This window comes from Sapajus apella, unplaced genomic scaffold, assembly GCF_009761245.1.
Source record: "Sapajus apella isolate SASKATOON/1434 unplaced genomic scaffold, GSC_monkey_1.0 scaffold51, whole genome shotgun sequence".
Taxonomy (NCBI): Eukaryota; Metazoa; Chordata; class Mammalia; order Primates; family Cebidae; genus Sapajus; species Sapajus apella.
Window position 1 is genome coordinate 5,957,708 of NW_022436991.1, and position 18,896 is coordinate 5,976,603.

Consider the following 18,896-nt stretch of genomic DNA (forward strand, 5'->3'; position numbering starts at 1 on the left):
CATGTTGGTCAGGCTGGTCTTAAACTCCCGACCTCAGGTGATCTGCCTGCCTCGGCCTCCCAAAGTGCTGGGATTACAGGCATGAGCTGCCGCGCCTGGCCTGGCCTGCAGCCACATTTATTTAATGGTAGTAAAAGACTCATGACTTCTATGGGCCATAGAGAAATCCGTGTATTCCTAAATCATTTTTTAGATCCAAATAAATTCTGCACTATACCTATCAGAATCCCACCAAACAGCTGTATTTGAACACTCTTCAGTAACATACTAACTACTAGCATTTAACACGTAACACCCCCAACTGGGCCCCACACATTTGATGACAAGGCAGCAGTAAGCTCAAATCTAAATTCTTCTTTATAAATTTAGTCCTAGGGAAAGAAAATATAATCAACGTACAACATAGCAGTAAAAAGCCAACAAGAGACCCTCCAAGAAAACCTTTTATATTTATAATGTTTTTCTTGGTTTCTATTTTTTTTTTTTGAATTGCCCTTGCACTGTCTTCGATACACAGCTATAATGGCTGCTATTATTACATAGGCCCTGTGCTGAGGCATGTGTTGCCTTCTGTCCTCTAGCCCTCATCTCTGTAAAACTGCAGTGACAGATAAAGTAGAGGGATTTCTGCTGAGCCCTGGAACTTCTTTTTAACAGTTAGACGTTATTTGTTGCCCATGGTCAAGGCTTGTTTGTGGCTATGCAAAAGAGTGTTCTTTTCCCCTGTAAGATCAAAAAAGCAACAAAATTTGCTCTATCAATAACTGAGGCACAACATGAAACGATCAGTGGTTATTTCTGAAAACTTTCCTCTAGGAGTTATAAATTAGCAGATTGGAATGCCATCTGGCTAAGAGGGCCAAGGTCAGTGGTTTATTTCCTTTGCTAACTGTTACATTGAACATTCAGAAACTTGCCCAAAAAAGCCAACGGCATTGATTCATTACCACAAGTGAAAAACAATTCAAAGGATAGTTCCTAACACAAATCCATTCTATTGTCGGGGGAAACAACTTTAAACAAACATTGTTAATTATATGGTAAAAAGCAAACTTTGAATTTGTTCCTAAAGATCCATAAGATCCACATTTAAAATTATTATATTTACAGAATTATTTTGCAACTTGCTATCCTCTGAGAAACAACCAACCAAAGGCACAAATAGAATACTAACCAAATAGAAAAAAATAAAAGCCAAGGGAGAATAGTAGCTGAGAAGAAAAAAAATGTATTCTAACATCTATTTTGGCTGATTATTTGAATCAAAATTCAGCATGCTACAGGGAAGTTCAAATACTTTTAATATGATCCTTATCCAGTTAACTGTATCTGAGGAGTTCATAAGCAACCATTTAAGAATGGTATAAATAAAATCAGCAACCCATGTGTATCCAGTTTGAACAACTTCAGAAACACGTGGTATTCACTTTGTTAATTCCACTGCTTCACTGTCTAAGTATCTCAGCCTTAACACACAATCTACTTAAAAGTCAAAATATTTCACAGTACTTAACAGTGCCTGCCACAGTAGACATTTAATAATTGCTGAATGAATGTGAATGAAAATCTGCCAGTTTCCTTTTCTGTATTCATTCGAGAATAATTTGTGAATTTATTATACTATCTTTTTTTTTTTTTTTGATACAGAGTTTCCCTCTTGTTACCCAGGCTGGAGTGCAATGGCGAGATCTCAGCTCACTACAACCTCTCAGGTTAAAGCGATTCTCCTGCCTCAGCCTCTGGAGTAGCTGGGATTACAGGCACGTGCCACCATGCCTGACTAATTCTGAATTTTTAGTAGACAAAGTTTATCCATGTTGGTCAGGCTGGTCTCAAACTCCCAACCTCAGGTGATCCACCTGCCTCGGCCTCCCAAAGTGCTGGGATTACAGGCCTGAGACACTGCGCCCAGCTGTTATACTATCTTAAATATCAATGGAAATGTAAAAATGTATATGTATAGTTACCATAAAAGAACTACGGAGTACAGAAAATTCATAGTTCATATTCAAATCAATTAAGACATTCTTCACATAAAAGCAATAAATCTAATGCTTAGGTGTCTGAGGTTAGAAAATTATCTCTGCTTATTTACAGCATACTAATCACAGCCACCAAATTCAGTAACTACACAGAAATTAGACTGCCAAATCATTATGCTACCTACCATTTATTGGAGCCAAAAATTCTAGGCGCTAGAATGGGAACGAGGTAGTCAGCCAAGCACAAAAACATAACAAAACAGGAAACGCCCGACAGAACAGATGGATCTAGATAGTAGATAATCCTGTTAAAAAAAATTAATAAAGTTTAGAAAAACATAGTCATTATTATTCCTAACTAAACAGAACTAATTTATTCACTTAATCCGCTGCTTCTCAGAGATATTTGCCATTTTTCTTCTAATTTTTTCACAAGTGGCTTTCCAGAGGCTTGGTGACATGATGATATCACAGCTGCAATGGTTAAGTAAATATCAATAGTCAAACACTCTTTGGAGTTCTCAGTACTTTTTTTTTTTCTTGAGGTGGAGTCTCACTCTGTCGCCCAGGCTGGAGTGCAGTGGCACGATCTCCGCTTACTGCAACCTCCACCTCCCGGGTTCGAGTGATTCTCCTGCCTCAGCCTCCTGAGTAGCTGGAATTATAGGAGTGTGCCACCACACCTGGCTAATTTTTTGTATTTTTAGTAGAGATGGGCTTTCACCATGTTAGCCAGGATGGTCTCCATCTCCTGACCTTGTGATCCGCCCACCTCAGCCTCCCAAAGTGGTAGGATTATAGGCCTGAGCCACTGCGTCCAGCCTGGAGTTCTCAGTAGTTTTTAAGAGTTAAGGGGGGGGAGGGCTAGGGGAGGGATAGCATTAGGAGAAATACCTAATGTAGATGACGGGTTAATGGGTACAGCAAACCAACATGGCACATGTAGTATCTATGTAACAAACCTGCATGTTCTGCACATGTATCCGGTCTTGAGGACAATAAGTTTGAGAGTCACTGATTGACCCAAGTGCTTTAGGTTACCAAGTTTATGTAAGTACTACAAATTCTGGAAACTAGACGTGCCTATGAGAAAACACATTCTTTCTGGGTTATATATTACAAAAGACTTAAGGCCCGCCCACAAATGAAAGCTATATTAAAAGGCTTTTATTAACAAGAAACACAACCCATAGTAATCTGATAGTTCACTTACAGAAACACCAAAGAAACCACACCCATGATGGCAGGTGGAAACCAGGCTCTTTCCCATCGAAGGACTTTATCAGCCATGAGCATCACTTCTCCCCATCCTTGCAGCTGTTCTTCCAGACTTGCAGTCTCTGCAGCCTAAATACCACCAACATTTAAAGCGATTGTTTTACCACTCTCAACATTTTTGTGGTTCACAAAATTCAATTATTTTAAGGCTCCAAATACATAAAAATAACTTCTTAACCAAATTGCCATTTTAAAGCTAGTTGGTTTGTGAAAAACTGCAATTGCAGTTTTTCACAAACCAACAAAAAAACCCAATGGTTTTTTGTTGTTACTGTTGTTGTTTTCTGGAGTCTCGCTGTGTCACCCAGCCTGGAACGCAGTGGCAAGATGAAGCTTCTGCCTCACGGGTTCAAGCAATTTTCCTACCTCAGCCTCCCGAGTAGTTGGGATTACAGGCACATGCCACCGCACCCAGCTAATTTTTTGTACAGATGGGGGTTTCACCATGTCAGCCAGGCTGGTCTTGAACTCTCGACCTCAAGTGATCTACCAGGCCCAGCCTAAATATCCTTTTAAAGGTCACTTTTCTAGTCTAAGCACTGGGCTATTCTTTACATACATGATGTAACTTGATCCTTATAGAGAGCCACAAGGTAGGGATAATTAGACTCATTTTACAATCAAAGAAAGTGAGCTCAAAATAGTTTACTTTCTTAAAGTCATACAGGGAATCATGCGGCAGTGCCTAGAGTATTAACAAAAATGAGGCCGGGCGCCATGGCTCAAGCCTGTAATCCCAGCACTTTGGGAGGCCGAGGCGGGTGGATCACGAGGTCAAGAGATCGAGACCATCCTGGTCAACATGGTGAAACCCCGTCTCTACTAAAAATACAAAACATTAGCTGGGCATGGTGGTGCGTGCCTGTAATCCCAGCTACTCAGGAGGCTGAGGCAGGAGAATTGCCTGAACCCAGGAGGCGGAGGTTGCGGTGAGCCGAGATCGCGCCATTGCACTCCAGCCTGGGTAACATGAGTGAAACTCCGTCTCAAAAACAAACAAACAAAAAAAAAAAACAACAAAAATGAAATCGCTTTAGGTTTGTTTATTTCAGATGGTTAGAGTTGATCCGTTTTGTCATCTTATTGATTTAAACCCTTCTAAGTCCATTAGGAGAGACTTTCCCTGAACAGCATTCAATTTCTAAAATAGCTCTTTGTGTAATGGAATCACTCAGATGTTGGCATCCATTGCACAATTAAGGAAAACTACTTTCACTAAATTAAAGTGGCATTTTAGGCTCAATTTATCTCCTCAGTACAGTGTTTCCTACCACTTAGGAGGTCATTTTGGTTACACTTCAAATTTCTCTATGACTCTGACAGCCGAAAGTGGACCTCTAGGATGAGCTAATGTGGCAAAAGCCCTGAAAACTGGTTTTGATAAAGGAAGAAAAAATTAGAATAAGAAATCCAAGTGTCTGTGTTACGAGTCTGGAGGCAGTGGCTGACGCCTATAATCCCAGCACTTTAGGAGGAAGAGACTGGAGGATTGCTTGAGCCTCAAGAGTTTGGGACTAGCCTGGCCTGAGACCTTGTCTCTATAAATGTCATTCACTGGGAAGCATGCAAATGACAGAATAAAGCACTTAATCTTAACAAAGACACTTAATCTTAACAAAGACGCTCTATCTGTGCCACTCTGACCACTCTTTTGATCTCAGTATTTCTTACTTTATTTCCATGCTTAATACTTATGAAAGAAGAGGTTACTACGTGTGGGAACTCTGCTGAGCATTTTATATTTATAGTTCAATTAATCTTCCCAACAACCCGAAAAAAGGTGCTATTACTATCCCCATTTTACGGAAGAGGAACCAGATAAACAGAGGTTAACCTATTTGCATCCAGGAAACCCAGGACCAAAGGCTTTGCTTTCCTTAGAGTTATACTGCTCTGCTGCAAAGCAAGAGCTCTAGCCCAGGATTTGTCATTTCGACAGGGCATGAGCAACTTCTTTGTGCTTCAATTAATCCTCTTAAAAGGAACCATGCTGGGAACTAACTATGTTAGAAGGCGTGTGCTTAAAGGAACAAAGCAAGCATTTCTAAAGGCAAATATAAAGTGAAAATCATGCACAATCAAAACTGCCCTGAAGTCACGTCACTGGCCAGCATCTGGGCTCTTGGAAGTTCAAATGCCCCAAATTAAGTTCTTTGGTTCCGTTTTTCATTGCTGGTGTGTGACCTGCAGTCACTAGGAAAGGGTAACCGAGAATATGCAAGGATATTTTTTTTCTGCCTACATGGTGCACTTAAATTCATAACATGAAATTTATCCGCCTATGATACCTAACCTCACTGCAGTTCCTTCGGATCCCCGCTTATTACTCTCAAGTTGTTTCCAGTCGTCCTCTGACCCCACCCCCGCCAGACCTCCAAATTCCAGACAAACGCCAAGACATGCCATTGTCTGTTCAGCTGTACCCCGCTCTCTCAGTTCCCCACGGTGAGCTCGCAGCCTCCCTGCGGTTTTAAGTTGTACCAGCTCTAACAGAAATTCTCAGCAGTAGCCTTTGACCTTCCATCCTTGCCCAAGTTTTAGGGAGAAAAGAAGGCAAGCATATCCAGGTTAAGATCAAAAACGGGGAAAGCCGAATACGGCTGGGGCCTGGGCCCCGAAAGCGCTGGCCAGGCCCCAGGAGGCCTTCTGCCCCCTGCGGCACCCCAGGCTAGTGTCGCAGCCCCAGGCCTCCCACTTCCTCCTCGACCGCTATTGGCGGTTAGGAATCACACGCCCTCCTCGCTCCGTCGAGCACGGTCCCCAGGAAAGGTCAGGGGTCGACACCCAGGGCCAGGCACTGTCGCCTGCGCCAGGAGAGAAGGGACAGGCCCGCGGTGGGTGACAGGGAAGAGGCCGCGGTGTTGGAGCCCACGGACGTCCAGCGGCCTCGCTTGGCTCCCGGGGAACAGGCAACCAGGACTCACCAGCAGGTTGGTGCTGCGATTATCTCCCTCCGCCATCGTCTCTGAGATGTTGTCTCCGTGAGCTCAGGCCACCTTCCCAGCAAAACCTGCTACCAGGACTCACACGGCGAGCACAGCGCAAGGGAACGCCCCGCAGACTGCTTATATAGTTCGTCTGCCCTTCCCGACAGCCCCCGCGATACTCGCTCCCTCATTGGACAGGCTGAGCTCACGCCTCAGGGAAGCCGGACCAACCGAAGTTCAGCGCATGGCTTGAAATCGAGGTCGAAGGAGAGAGAGAGGCCGTGTCGGGCCGAGGGGGAGGGGACACGGAGTAACCAACCAGCGTTCAGAGACTGCGCGACATCCCACCCAGGCCAGTCGGTAGCTGTTCAACGGCCGCCGCAGGGGGCGCTGTCCCGCAGTGGTTCCCCAGTTCCGGCCTCCGCGGCCGCTTTCTCACCCTCTTTGTCTGGCTCTCGCAGCCGAGGAGCCTCTCTGAAAAATGGGCTACCCGGAGAGATGCTACGCCGCCTGAAGCGGAGGGTGGGGACGCCGGGCCTGCGACACTTAACCTATTCGTGGCCCCTAGGCTGCTGGGATCCACTCCCTCTCCGGTCCGGTGCCCTCGTCAGGCACCCGAGCCGTTTAGCCCCGATTTGCGACTCGTGAGGTTTTGAGAACAAATGAAAAGAGCTCTTTGTGTAGATTTTGCTGCAATGTTTCTCTTCTACCCAGTAGAAATTAAGGCCTTAATGGAAAAACCCAGGCCTGGTTTGAGAACGTGTGAAACATGCACCGCCCTCTAAGTGGCTTATTATACATGGGTGCTTAAGTTACTTAAACTACGCGCTCCTTTTCCAAAAGGATTTTTTTTTTTTTTTTTTTGAGACGGAGGAGTCCCGCTCCGCTGCCCAGGCTGGGGTACACTGGCGCGATCTCTGCTCACTGTAGCCTCCATCTCCTGGGTTCAAGTGATGCTCACGCCTCAGCCTCCGGAGTAGCCGGAATTACAGGCTCCCGCCTCCACGCCCGGCTAATTTTTGTATTTTAGTAGAGACGGGGTTTCACCATGTTGGCCAGACTGGTCTCAAACTCCTGACCTCACGAGATCCACCCGCCTTATCCTTTCAAAGTGGTGGGATTACAGGCGTGAGCTGCCGCGCCCCGCCCAAAGGATAGCTCTGACACGACCTTTCTTCTATTAGATTAGAAGTCAGCAGTTTAGCAACTGTGTCGAGACACTTGTACATGTTTTCTATCCAGGATTTCAAATGCAGTAAGAAGTGGGTTTTTTTTTTCTTGGAGACAGAGCCTCACTCTGTTTCCCAGGCTGGAGTGCAGTAGCCACCGCGCCCGGCCAATTTTTCATTTTTCGATACAAACAGAATCACGCCAAATGTTGTCCTGATCAGGTTTCAGGTGAATTAACTATAGTTTTAACTTCCAGCCTTTTATCCAGGTTTTAACTTCCAATCTCTTACGTATTCTGCCATTGAATTTAAATTTATTTTTAAAATGTTCCTTAAGTAACCACCAGGTTCTTAAAAGTTCAAGAAGTCATAAATGTGAGGGAACACAGCTGCAGACCGCATACTGACCCTAAGAGAGCTGGGCAAGGGCAGGGACATTGTGAATTTCATGGAAGGGTGTGGTTTGCTGCGGGTCTTTTGGGGGAGGCAGAGTGAAGCATCTGAATCAGGGAGAAGCACTTGAAAATAAAAGCCTTTGCAAGGGAAGCTGACTGTTCAATAAAGTGCCACTCTGGAGAATGTTGAGGAAAAGAAGTTTTATAGGCAGGATACAGCCAGTTGACAGAGACGCTATTTGGAAAGATTTTAAAGATACGGAGTCTGAGAAAAGCAGGTTCTTCTTCACTCTGCAAAAAAAAAAAAAAAAAAGGAATCCCTTGAGCCCAGGAGATTGAGGCTGCAGTGAGCTGACTGCACCTACTGCACTCCAGGTTGGGCAACAGTGCAAAAACTGTCTCAAAAAAAAAAAAAAAAGACAGATCCAGGCAATCTGCAGCCACATAATTAGTGAACATGTTGAACACTGGGTGCATAATCTTGCTAGACCTACAGTAATAGCCACTTCCAAAAGAGAGACTATGGGGTTATTAGAGTTAAAGCTGACATTTCATTAGCTAGGTGTGGTGGCGCGTGCCTGTAGTCCCACCTGCTCTGGAGGCTGAGACAGAATTGCTTGAACCCAGGAGGCAGAGGTTGCAGTGAGCCAAGATCCCACCACTGCACTCCAGCCTGGTGCCTGGCGACGAAACAAGACTCTGTCTCAAAACAAAACAACAAAAACTGGCATTTCTACTTTGGGAAAACAGTTTTACCGCAGAATATGCTTCTCATTTTTACCCAAGTTTTCCACGTACAACTGAAGACTTGTTAACACCAGCATGTGGAATGGAGGTAGGTGAAAAAACAGAACCAATTCAAGCAGCAGTTTCTTCACTTAGTATTTATTTTTGTTACTTAACAAATAATGTGTTCCCATACCTATTTTCAAATGCACAGCCCTGCTGTAGGGTCTCTCACTAAATTTCCTATTGGTCTAATAATTAAAAACACCCACCCTTAAGGTAGCTTTCTTTAGAGCTTTGTTTTTTTCCTACAGAGACAGGATGTGATCTTTTGAAATGTGCCAGATGACTAAGCAGTTAACATAAATCCTAACATCATCAAGCAGCACCAAATGCAATCTTCAAGATACAAAGCCAAGCCGGACATTTTCTATTTTCTTTCAGAGGTTTCAACACTCCAATGAATGCATCTGTCAATACTGATCTATGGGAATTCTGTTGTTAAATATTGCCAAAATTAAGCTTTATAAATTGGACCTTAAAACAGGATTTTATCATTGAAGTAAAATTTCCACTGTTCAAAAATACAACAGAAGTTTGAGAGTAAAATAATTACTTTTCTGAGAATTTAGGGGTTTTCTTGTGGGGCTCATTTTTTTTATTTATTTATTTTGAGGTATTAATGCTATTCAGAAAAAAATGGCATGGCTTGGCTTGGCTTGGCTCTGTGGCTCAGGACTGTAATCCCAGCACTTTGGGAGACCAAAGAGGGAGGATAACTTGAGCCCAGGAGTTCAAGATCAGCCTGGGCAACACAGGGAGACCCTGTTTTGTTTTTTTTTGTTTTTGTTTTTTAAAGCTACCCAGGTTCCACAAGGTTCCAGGTTTTCTAGAATCTACTTTGACCAATAAATTCAGAACTTAAATGCTGTATCTTTTGCGACTGAACCTTTATTTTCTGAAAAACAAGTATTTCATACAATCTTTGCCATGTTAATGCAAATATGCACAAAGTAGGCATGTATTTTTGTTTTCCAAAAGATGCATTATGAACATTTTCAGGAAGCTGGTGTGATTTATTCAACTTTTAAATACAATCACAAAATTATATCCATCAGGAGGCATTACAACCTTTTGTACAGAGAAGCCACTATTTATACAGTGTTACTAGGACAAGGAAGATTCAGTTCAACTCAACTTGCTCTTAGAATAAGGGTAAAAGTAAATTAACAAGTAAGTGAAGTATGATGTTGTTGCCACTGACATTACAGGTGGAAATATAAGGGAAATTTAAACCAGAAAATGACACAACTTTCAAGAGGAGCTGAAACCTTGACTGTCAAGAAAAGAAAAAAACTATTAGCCTGTTTTCAAATAAAAACATTCCAAAAGTCTGCATTTCAGAACAACATAGAATTCTTTTAAGTTTACCATCTTCAAAAATCTACTTAATTGTATGACACTTTTACATTAGCGCAACAAACAACTTTTTCTACCAAGTCCAGCCAAATTCCCATGGAAAGCAAAGGACCCTAAGTGGTTCATGTTTTGCAGCCCTTGAACTTATAAAGCTTTTCTCATTAAGAGTCAGTTTTGCCCTTCTGTAAATAAGGATGGTGATATTGTTATCCAGACCTAAAAAGCAGGAAGTGCAACAAACCCTTAGGGTTTCTTAATACAGTGAATTTCCCCCTCCCCAACGTTTTGAAAAATTTGGGACACTTACTAGCTCTTCCATGTGGGAGAAATCTTTCTAATACTACCCAAATACTGAAAACAAAATCTACCTTCTTTAACACTTGTATTAGTAATTCTTCCTCCTTGGCTTAAGGAGGGGGGAAAGTCCTAGTTTTAAATCGCTGGCATTTTACAAGCTCAACAAGATATAAAATGCATACTCTATGTAAAACAAAGTGTACTATTAGCACACTTAAATGTGCTAATAGTAAAGCATTCACTGGTATTTGATGTATCTGAATAGGACTAACAGGCTAATCGTAGGTGCTTTCATATGAAAATAATTGAGAGAAAAGAAGAACCAGCTCCTTTGATTTTAGTACTGCCAAAACAAGTAAGCCCCCAGAGTTAATTACAAAAATGTGGAGGAAAATAGGCCAGGAAGACTTCTCAATTTAAAGTACTGCCTATAATACCCCAGATTAAAAAGGACCTAAGATTGCACATCAAGTCTAATATTTGGCTGTACTTGCATTGCCCTGCTCGGCATTTTAAAAAATGGCTCTTTCCTTAAATTTCACACGTCAGAACAACCACAATTAAAAAACAAAACAAAAAACAATGCAGATAACACCAAACATGGGACAATATTAAGAAAACTACTTACTAAGCTTAGGTAATAGAGGCAAGGTTAAAGGGCAGAAGTGATGGAAGTTTTTCTTTGTATTACAAACCCTCACCCTGAACCTGGGGTTTGGGCTCTAAAAGAAGCAATTTAGGGAAGCAGATCAAGAGCCTGATTATCATTCTCACATGGAAATCTCAACAGATCTCAAAAACAACTCACCACAAGTGTCAGACACAAAATAATCTTAATAATCTAGCAAACTACACTAAGAACTCAATGACCAAAAATAATCAGAAACTTCAAGACATACCAAAGCAACAGTAAAAGAGAAATAACTACACAAGCTAAGCCTCCACAGCTCTGTAGAGAAATCAACTAAAAATTAGGCAATTCTAGTAAATTAAAGACAACAAAAACCTTAAGATTGAACTTCAGTTTCCAAGGGTACTTTGAAGAGGTTGTTTGTAGGTTATTCTGTACCCCCTGAATCTTAGAGAAGGGGGGGTGGAGAGGGGACAGAGGAATGGAGGGAAAGGGGGAAGTGTGTGTGAATGAGAGGGGGAGGGAGGGAGAGAGAGAGAGAGAGAGAGAGAGAGAGAGAGAGAGAGAGAGAGAGAGAGAGAGAGAGGGGGAGGAGAGGATCCCTGGTTTTCCCAGGTATTTTGTGTTATCAAAAATGTATGACTTCATAACTACAGCACTCTAACTTTTCTCAGTCTAACTGCTGAGGTCTCTTATAAAAGTTCAAATGGCAAGTCACCTCGTAGAATGGCTTAACAGAGGAAGCCAAACTATACAGACCAGGGTCTTGTCCAGAGTGCAGTAAAGAGCAGGCTTTTGAAGTCATCTATTAAATCTGCCTTACAATCAAACCCATTGTGTATGCCACATTATTCTTGGAGGGACCACTGTAAAACAAAAGTGATGGATAATTTACCAGAGGCACATGCTTTTGAAGTAAAGCTGTTTTTTGTTTTCGCTTGGGTAAGGTGCCAGGTACCTCTGAAGCCTGAAAACACAGGCAATAAAATTCACCTATTTCATTTATCTTCCTTACTAAAGAAGAAGCAATTTCTGAATACTATCTACAGTGATAAACTAGTGTGAACTGGTTTCATCACTGCGATAAAAGTTTTTCCTTATGATGACAATAAAGAATGTTGCTGAAAGCAGAGGTAATGTAATAAATGTAATTTGCTCCCAGAGCCTCTAGGAAATAAAGCAGCATGCAAAATACAATATGGCATTATTATTCCAGCTAGGTTGTTTTGATTGTGAAAATAAGGGTTCCAAATGAATGAAGAAAACAAAATTTGATGCGCTAGGTTCCTTAACTTGCTATCGGACACATGAGTATTTCAAAAAATCCACCCTGCCTACAATACTTATTAAAGTGTTAAGAAAGCACGGATACTGAAACACATTCTTTCATGGGTAAAGATTACAGATTAAAGTGGCAATCAGATACAGAAAAGGCCCAGAGCTATGTGGAACTTTTTCCTTAATACCTTTTGTCTGTGAAGACTGGCAACTAGAAAGTGACCACTGTCCTTATCTCTAAAATGCAGGGAAAATGTACTCAATTAAGATTTTAATTCTATTTTGTGTTGATACGTGATTTTACGAACCCTATTCTAGTCTGGATTTTTATATTGGATCAACAATTTAGCTTACACAGTAATGAAATGCAATGCTAAATTTAAGGAAACCTTGATCATGAATTCACTATAATGTATTACTGATTAACAAGCTATTAAAATTGTGCAAAACGTAAAGCACTTCACAGACTAATAACTGAACTTAAAAGATGTTGGTGGATCTCATTTTTGCTGATGTTTCACGTACATGTACTAAAATGCTAAGTAAACTAAAGAACTTTTAATTTACACTTGATAAATTAAAAGTATCAAATGAAAAAAAATGAATTAAAAAAAAATTTCAGTCTACCTCCACCAGAACATCACTTTATTGTTAATCTACCATCAACAGTGTAAAACTCTAATAGATACTCTATCCTGGTTTTTAAAAAGGTAAAAGATTACACTGTATTAGCTACTTTCTATGAAAGAAACTACAGCTACCGCATAAGAGGGAAAATTTGAATGACCTCCCCAAAAAATGCACACCATAAGCAAAAGGGAGTGTACATTAAATCAAATGTCTGTTAGATTCATTACTTTTTAATGCACAGTGACGATTCTGGAAACTGTACATGATAGAATCACAAATGACTTAAATAACCAGAATTACATTTTGTGTGTGATCATCAGACCTTTAAACAATCCTTGAAGTTTCCATGTTATCAGAAGTTGTTAACAGCATCAAGACGGAAGTATATGAAATACAAGGATTGAAATAAAAGTGAATTTGAAAGATGGCTAATCTACTCCAGATTAGGTAAAGAGGGAACGGGTAAGTGGTGGGAAGGAGCAGGGAATGATGGGGTGGTTTTTTTCCCTTCATTTCAGAATAAGTTCTTCCACTGTAGTGTATCTGTTACATAGCTCTCCATTTTCAGTCCATTTCTGAAATTCGTATCGCATAGCCTTTAGCCTGTTTGTACTTACTGGTCAACCCAACCAGTACTGTTGCCAGGCAACAAGTGTTACACGAGAATCTGAATGCATCAAATCTTCCTTGGCTGTGATTTCTTCGCGGCCCCAGTTTTCTCTGTTTCTGAACGGGATTTGTTTTTTCCTGGATTGTACACACAGGGTCAGGTGGAATGGAGTTCCAAATCACTCTGTGCTCCGTGGCATCCCGATTTCTTTCTGCAGCTAACCTCCTGACACGTTTGCTGCTGTTCTGTGGCAGAAAGACAATCTCCGTGTTCAGGCGGTGAGCTTGCTTTCCTTCACCCTTGACCCTGGGGTTGCAGGCCATGGTGTTGGGAGTATCCCTGAGTGCAGCTGTCCTGCAGGATTCACTTCCTAGTGCACCGAGATTTCCTAGGTTTCCTCAGAGTAAGCCCCCAGTTGCATCACCACCGACTGTGGTGTGGCTTTGGATGCCTGAGGCTGAGTTGATTCTGGTGGATGTCCGACCTCGCTTAACCAGACTCATCTACTATCTCACCATTCACACCCAGGCTGTCCAACCTTCATACAGCTGAGCCAAGTTATCTAGATTAGTTGCTTCCTTAATGACATAGTCAACCTGTAAAAATAGGCAGCATAGTATTGAAAGTCATTTAAAACTTCTGAATTGTCTGCTGAATTACAATCTATGCCAAAAGTTATGTGCAAAGGACTCTATACTTACCGCGCTCCTGGAAGCCCCTTAATTTTCATATAAAATTTAATAACTATCAGAATAAAAAGCACAATAGCCAAGTATTCTTTAAAAAGACAGAGAGCTAAGACAGACGGTTATAAAGATTTGAAAAGCACACAATCCATTAACCTACCAGAATGTTTCTGAAGTCAAAATATCCCTAACTCGGAACATCTTTCACAGTTTTGACAAACCTGACAAAACGGTTTCTTTAAAGAAAACAAAAAAAAAAAATCTTGCCCAAGAAGAGTTTAAGTCTAGGTCCTATAAAGAACATGAGTGTTTAAAAGAAAAAAAAAAAATTTGTTGCTGATGTTAAAATTTAATTACAGATGCCAAACTATCAAACAGGATATTCAGTCTCTTAATTTTTATCCCACAGAAAAATGTACATTTATAATGGAGACATCAAGAGGATACCATTCTTGACCAAATGACCTAATTTATCACCATCAAAGATGGCACAAACTGATGTGTCTCTTGATGTAATATACTGAGAAAGAAACATCACTGACGTTGTATTCCTTCTAAAACAATAATTGAATTATGAGGAAAATATCAGACAAATATAAATGGAGGCACATTCTGCAAACCAGCTAATCTAGACACACCAAAACTATCCAGGGAAAGGAAGAGGGAAAGGCTTAGGAACTGTTCTACGTATTAAAGCAGAACAAGAAGTAGGACAAGGATGGAGAGTCCCTGACTCACAATGGGTCCGCATGACCATTTGTAACTTCAACATGGGTTTATCAGGGTATTAATGCATTTTAGACTTACGATGGATTTATTGGGATGTCATACATCTTAAGGGGCGCACCATCTATCTATATACAAAAATGCACAATGATCTTTGACTAGATCTTGGAGATGCGGGGAACCGGGGGTTCAGACAGGAGGAATAAGCAATAAAGGACACTTTGAGGTCATTGGAGAAATCTGAATGTGGATTGAATGTTAGATAATAGTATTACATCAATGTTAAGTTTCCTGAGTTGACAATTATATAGTAGCTACAGTATTATAGTATTTTGTTCAAGATACATATGGTAAAGTATTTAGGCATAAAGTGTTAAGATACCCGCAAAGGACCCTCAAATTGTTCAGAAAAACTTTGTGTGTATACACACAGAGAGAGAACAATGAAACATGAAAAAAATCTTAACTGGTAAGTCTAGGTAAAAAGTTTATGGGCATTTCTACAACTTTTCTGTAGCTTAAAAAATTTTTTTAATAAATAGCTGGAGCTGGGGATGGATATTCTCAAATTTATATATTCAATATTAGTAAGACTAATAAAAAAATTTCAGAGCAATGACTTCAGATAAATGTTGCCATTAGCAAAAGGGAGCGTACAAAGATGCTTTACAAATATAAGTTGAGTATTCCTTATCCAAAATGCTTGGAACCTGTAGTTTTAGATTTGGAATTCTTTGAGATTTTGAAATATATACATGTATATAATGAGGAACTTGGGAGTGGGATGCAAGTCTGCACATGGAATCTACCTATGCTTCATATATACCTTATACACATAGCCTGAGGGTAATTTTATACATTTTCAGTTATTTTGCACATGAAACAAGGTTCTGACTAGGTTCTCACTAATGGGATCCATCACATGGTCAGGCATGGAATTTTCCACTTATGGCATCATGTCAACACTCAAAATGTTTCAGATTTATAGCATTTGATTTTCTAATTAGCGATGCTCCACTCACACTACACCTGCAACCCAAAGCGTCCTTGACATTTCATTTGAAAGCTTCAACAGTCTTCTTTACATGGAAATTAACTGTAGTCTGGTAGAGGAGGATCAGACTTATATTTTGGCTAAAACAGGGCTAGGGAAAAAGAAAGTGCTCATAGGGAAGGGTCAGAGTAAAATGGTGACTACTTGACAGCTCCAGAGCTGTGTTACTCAAAATCTTCTGAATCCTGAAAATACATTTAAGTTCCTTGATAAACCACTAAGGAAATGGATGAGAGGGAGCTTTATAAACCTCTACTTTTCGAGCAGCATTAAAATGTGTAGCCCAAGTTTAAAACACGGTCACCTGTTCAGCAACTGACATCCTCCTATTCGGATCAACATCTCGGCCCTCTAACTTGGCTTTCACTCTCTTCCACACACTCACTGCATAGGAGTTTCTCTCTTGCACCGCTATGAAGCAACAAAAGCATACGTTAAGTCAAACCATCATTTTATATAACAATTTAAGGCATCTTTATTCTAACTAATTACCTTTCCCAGTTTTAGGGTCTCTGACTGCCTTTTTAGGACTACAAGCAACACTCTTGCCAGTTCCTGGAACAGTGCTTGGTGGAGTATCAGCTGATGTAGCAAGATTTTTCTGGATCAGCTTTCTAGCATTCTGTGACATGACATCAGGCTGAGTCTTCTGGCCAGTGTTGCTCCGGACTGCTACAGAGAAACAGTTGGTGGCTCAATTTACACGTAAACAGAACATGGAGGGGGCAAAGTGGAGAGCACATGGGATTGGTGGTAGTGATTAATGCCCCAAATTAAATAATCAACTATAAATCCTTATCCATTGACACAGAAATTGTCTTCCTAAAAATAGAACCTAAAAACAGACATTCAGGTATGAATTTGTACAATGATGTTTACTAGGCTTGTGCCATCGAAAACCATAAATATCAGCCGGGCACAGTGGCTCACAACTGTAATCCCAGCACTTTGGGAGGCCGAGGTGGGCAGATCACTTGAGGTCAGCAGTTTTGAGAACAGCTTAGCCAACATGGCAAAATCATGTCTCTATAAAAATATAAAAATTAGCCAGGTGTGGTGGCAGGTGCCTATAATTCCAGCTACTTGGGAGGCTGAGGAGAAAGAATCTCCTGAACCCCAAAGGTGGAGGTTGCAGTGAACTGAGATCACACCACTGCACTCCAGCCTGGGTGACAGAGTGAGACTCAGTCTCCCAAAAAAAAAAAAAAAAAAAGATAAAATAAAAAATAAAATTAAATTGGCCATTAAGTCATTTTTTAAAAGGTTATTTAATGACTGAGAAATTATTAACTGGAAAAAGGCAACAAAAATTGCATTTGCATACATCCCAATATGTTTGTGTGCATATGCACAGAGAAGTAAATCAACAAATGCAGAGTGGTTTTTGCCTCTATTTGGAATGAAACTACACATTTTTCATTTGTATTAAGTATTTTCCTAAGGTTTGCTTATAGATATATATTTCAAAATCATAAAAAACTTTTTAGCCAGGCCTGGTGGCAGGCACCTGTAATCCAAGCTACTTGGAAGGCTTAAAACAGGAAATTCACTTGAACCTGGGAGTGGGTGGAGGTTGCAGTGAGCCACAGTTGTGCCACTGCACTCCAGCCTGGGCGACAGAGAGAGACTCCGCCTCAAAAAAAAAATAAAAGCGATATATTTTAAGAAACGTATTCAAATACAAGGCATTTTTACTCTCTCACGAGTTGTTTTGTTTTGAGACAAAGTCTTGCTCTGTCACCCAGGCTGGAGTACAGTAGTTCGATCTCCACCTCCCAGGTTCAAGTGATTCTCCTGCCTCAGCCTCCCAAGTAGCCAAGACAAAGGGCATATGCCACCATGCCCAGCTATTTATTTACTTATTTATTTATTTTTTAATTTATTTTTAGTAGAGATGAGGTTTTACCATGTTGGCCAGGCTGGTTGTGAATCCCTGGCATTACGTGATCCGCCTGCCTTGTCCTCCCAAAGTGCTGGGATTACAGGAGTTAGCCACCTCACCTGGCTTTTTTTTTTTTTTTAAATACCTGTTTATTTATTTATTTTTAAAGAGATAGGATCTTGAACATCTGGCTCACATGAGTATTTTTAAGGATAAGCCAAAATCTGTCCAGTTCAAGATTATAGAACGACAGGGCTTTTAATATTACACAGTTTTATATGTATAATTAAACATCTTAGCATCTATGTGTAACATTATTAACAGATCAAGATTCAGGACTCTTCTCCTACCTGCAGCAAAGGATGGCTGATAAGTAGCAGATGACGTTGGACTCGAACATTCATTTGTTGCATCGGTGACTAAGGGTGATGCAAAACTCACTAAATTATTATAGATACTGAAATACAAAATAAAATGGCTTATTTATGAAATGTTTTACCTGATAACTACTTATAAAAATGCAAAAAAAAAAACACAAAAATTAAATTAAAAGACAAATCTATACAAGTAGTTTTGTGTTTATATTTTATTAATTTTGACCAAAAGGCATTCTTACCTCTGACTTTGTGTTTTCAGTTCTTTCAAGGTGGGAGTGATTTCCTGGAGCATTTCAACATGTTCTTGACTTCGAACCTGACCCATAGCCTGGACTAATGTAAACAGAACTGTTTGAATGTTGTCTTGCCATGATTTATATTCACCCAAAAACTGCCTAACACTGTTCTCATAGGGAACATCTTCACCATCTGACAGAGCAGCTTCTTCATCCTAGAATTGATACATTAATGATTAAGAAAAACAGTGTATCAGTAACTACTCTCAAGACAGTCACCTGGTAATTAAGAAGTAACAAGTGTTTCAAATATGAGTGTGTTTAAACAGCTTATTATACTTCACTCTTGTTGCCCAGGATGGAGTACAATAGCGGAATCTCGGCCCACCGCAACCTCCACCTACTGGGTTCCAGCAATTCTCCTGCCTCAGCCTCCCAAGCTGGGATTATACGCAGGTGCCACCAGGCCCGGCTAATCTTGTATTTTTCAGTAGAGACTGGGTTTCTCCATGTTGTTCGGGCTGGTCTCAAACTCCTGACCTCAGATGATCCGTCCCCTTCAGCCTCCCAAAGTGCTGGGATTACAGGCGAGA

The 18,896-nt window shown here is 40.7% G+C and overlaps 2 protein-coding genes and 1 long non-coding RNA gene across 9 annotated transcripts in view; 1 reads left to right on the forward strand and 2 right to left on the reverse strand.

Annotated features, from left to right (window-relative positions):
• Nucleotides 1-6,428, reverse strand: part of ARL6IP1 (ADP ribosylation factor like GTPase 6 interacting protein 1) — a 10,991-nt gene extending 4,563 nt beyond the window's left edge. Inside the window, exons 1-3 of one of the 2 annotated variants that reach the window (XM_032242801.1) lie at nt 6,185-6,428; nt 3,196-3,329; nt 2,168-2,287 (exon numbers count right to left, since the gene is read on the reverse strand). In XM_032242801.1, coding sequence (XP_032098692.1) covers nt 2,168-2,287; nt 3,196-3,329; nt 6,185-6,220 — 290 coding nt within the window. In that variant the 5' untranslated portion in view covers nt 6,221-6,428. The remainder of the gene's footprint in view (nt 1-2,167; nt 2,288-3,195; nt 3,330-6,184) is intronic. The other variant, XM_032242802.1, reaches the window with a different exon arrangement.
• Nucleotides 6,429-9,330: 2,902 nt separating this feature from the next.
• Nucleotides 9,331-12,196, forward strand: LOC116526490. Its single transcript, XR_004258180.1, has 2 exons — nt 9,331-11,327; nt 11,397-12,196. It is a non-coding gene; the product is annotated as an uncharacterized LOC116526490 (long non-coding RNA).
• Nucleotides 12,197-12,393: 197 nt separating this feature from the next.
• The window catches only part of SMG1 (SMG1 nonsense mediated mRNA decay associated PI3K related kinase), a 116,163-nt gene continuing 109,660 nt past the window's right edge, over nt 12,394-18,896 (reverse strand). For 5 of the 6 annotated variants that reach the window (XM_032242809.1, XM_032242805.1, XM_032242807.1 and 2 more), the window contains 5 exons: nt 18,307-18,518; nt 18,041-18,147; nt 16,301-16,480; nt 16,113-16,219; nt 12,394-13,938 (listed from right to left, as the gene is read on the reverse strand). In XM_032242809.1, the coding sequence (XP_032098700.1) occupies nt 13,861-13,938; nt 16,113-16,219; nt 16,301-16,480; nt 18,041-18,147; nt 18,307-18,518 (684 nt within the window). In that variant the 3' untranslated portion in view covers nt 12,394-13,860. The remainder of the gene's footprint in view (nt 13,939-16,112; nt 16,220-16,300; nt 16,481-18,040; nt 18,148-18,306; nt 18,519-18,896) is intronic. The other variant, XM_032242806.1, reaches the window with a different exon arrangement.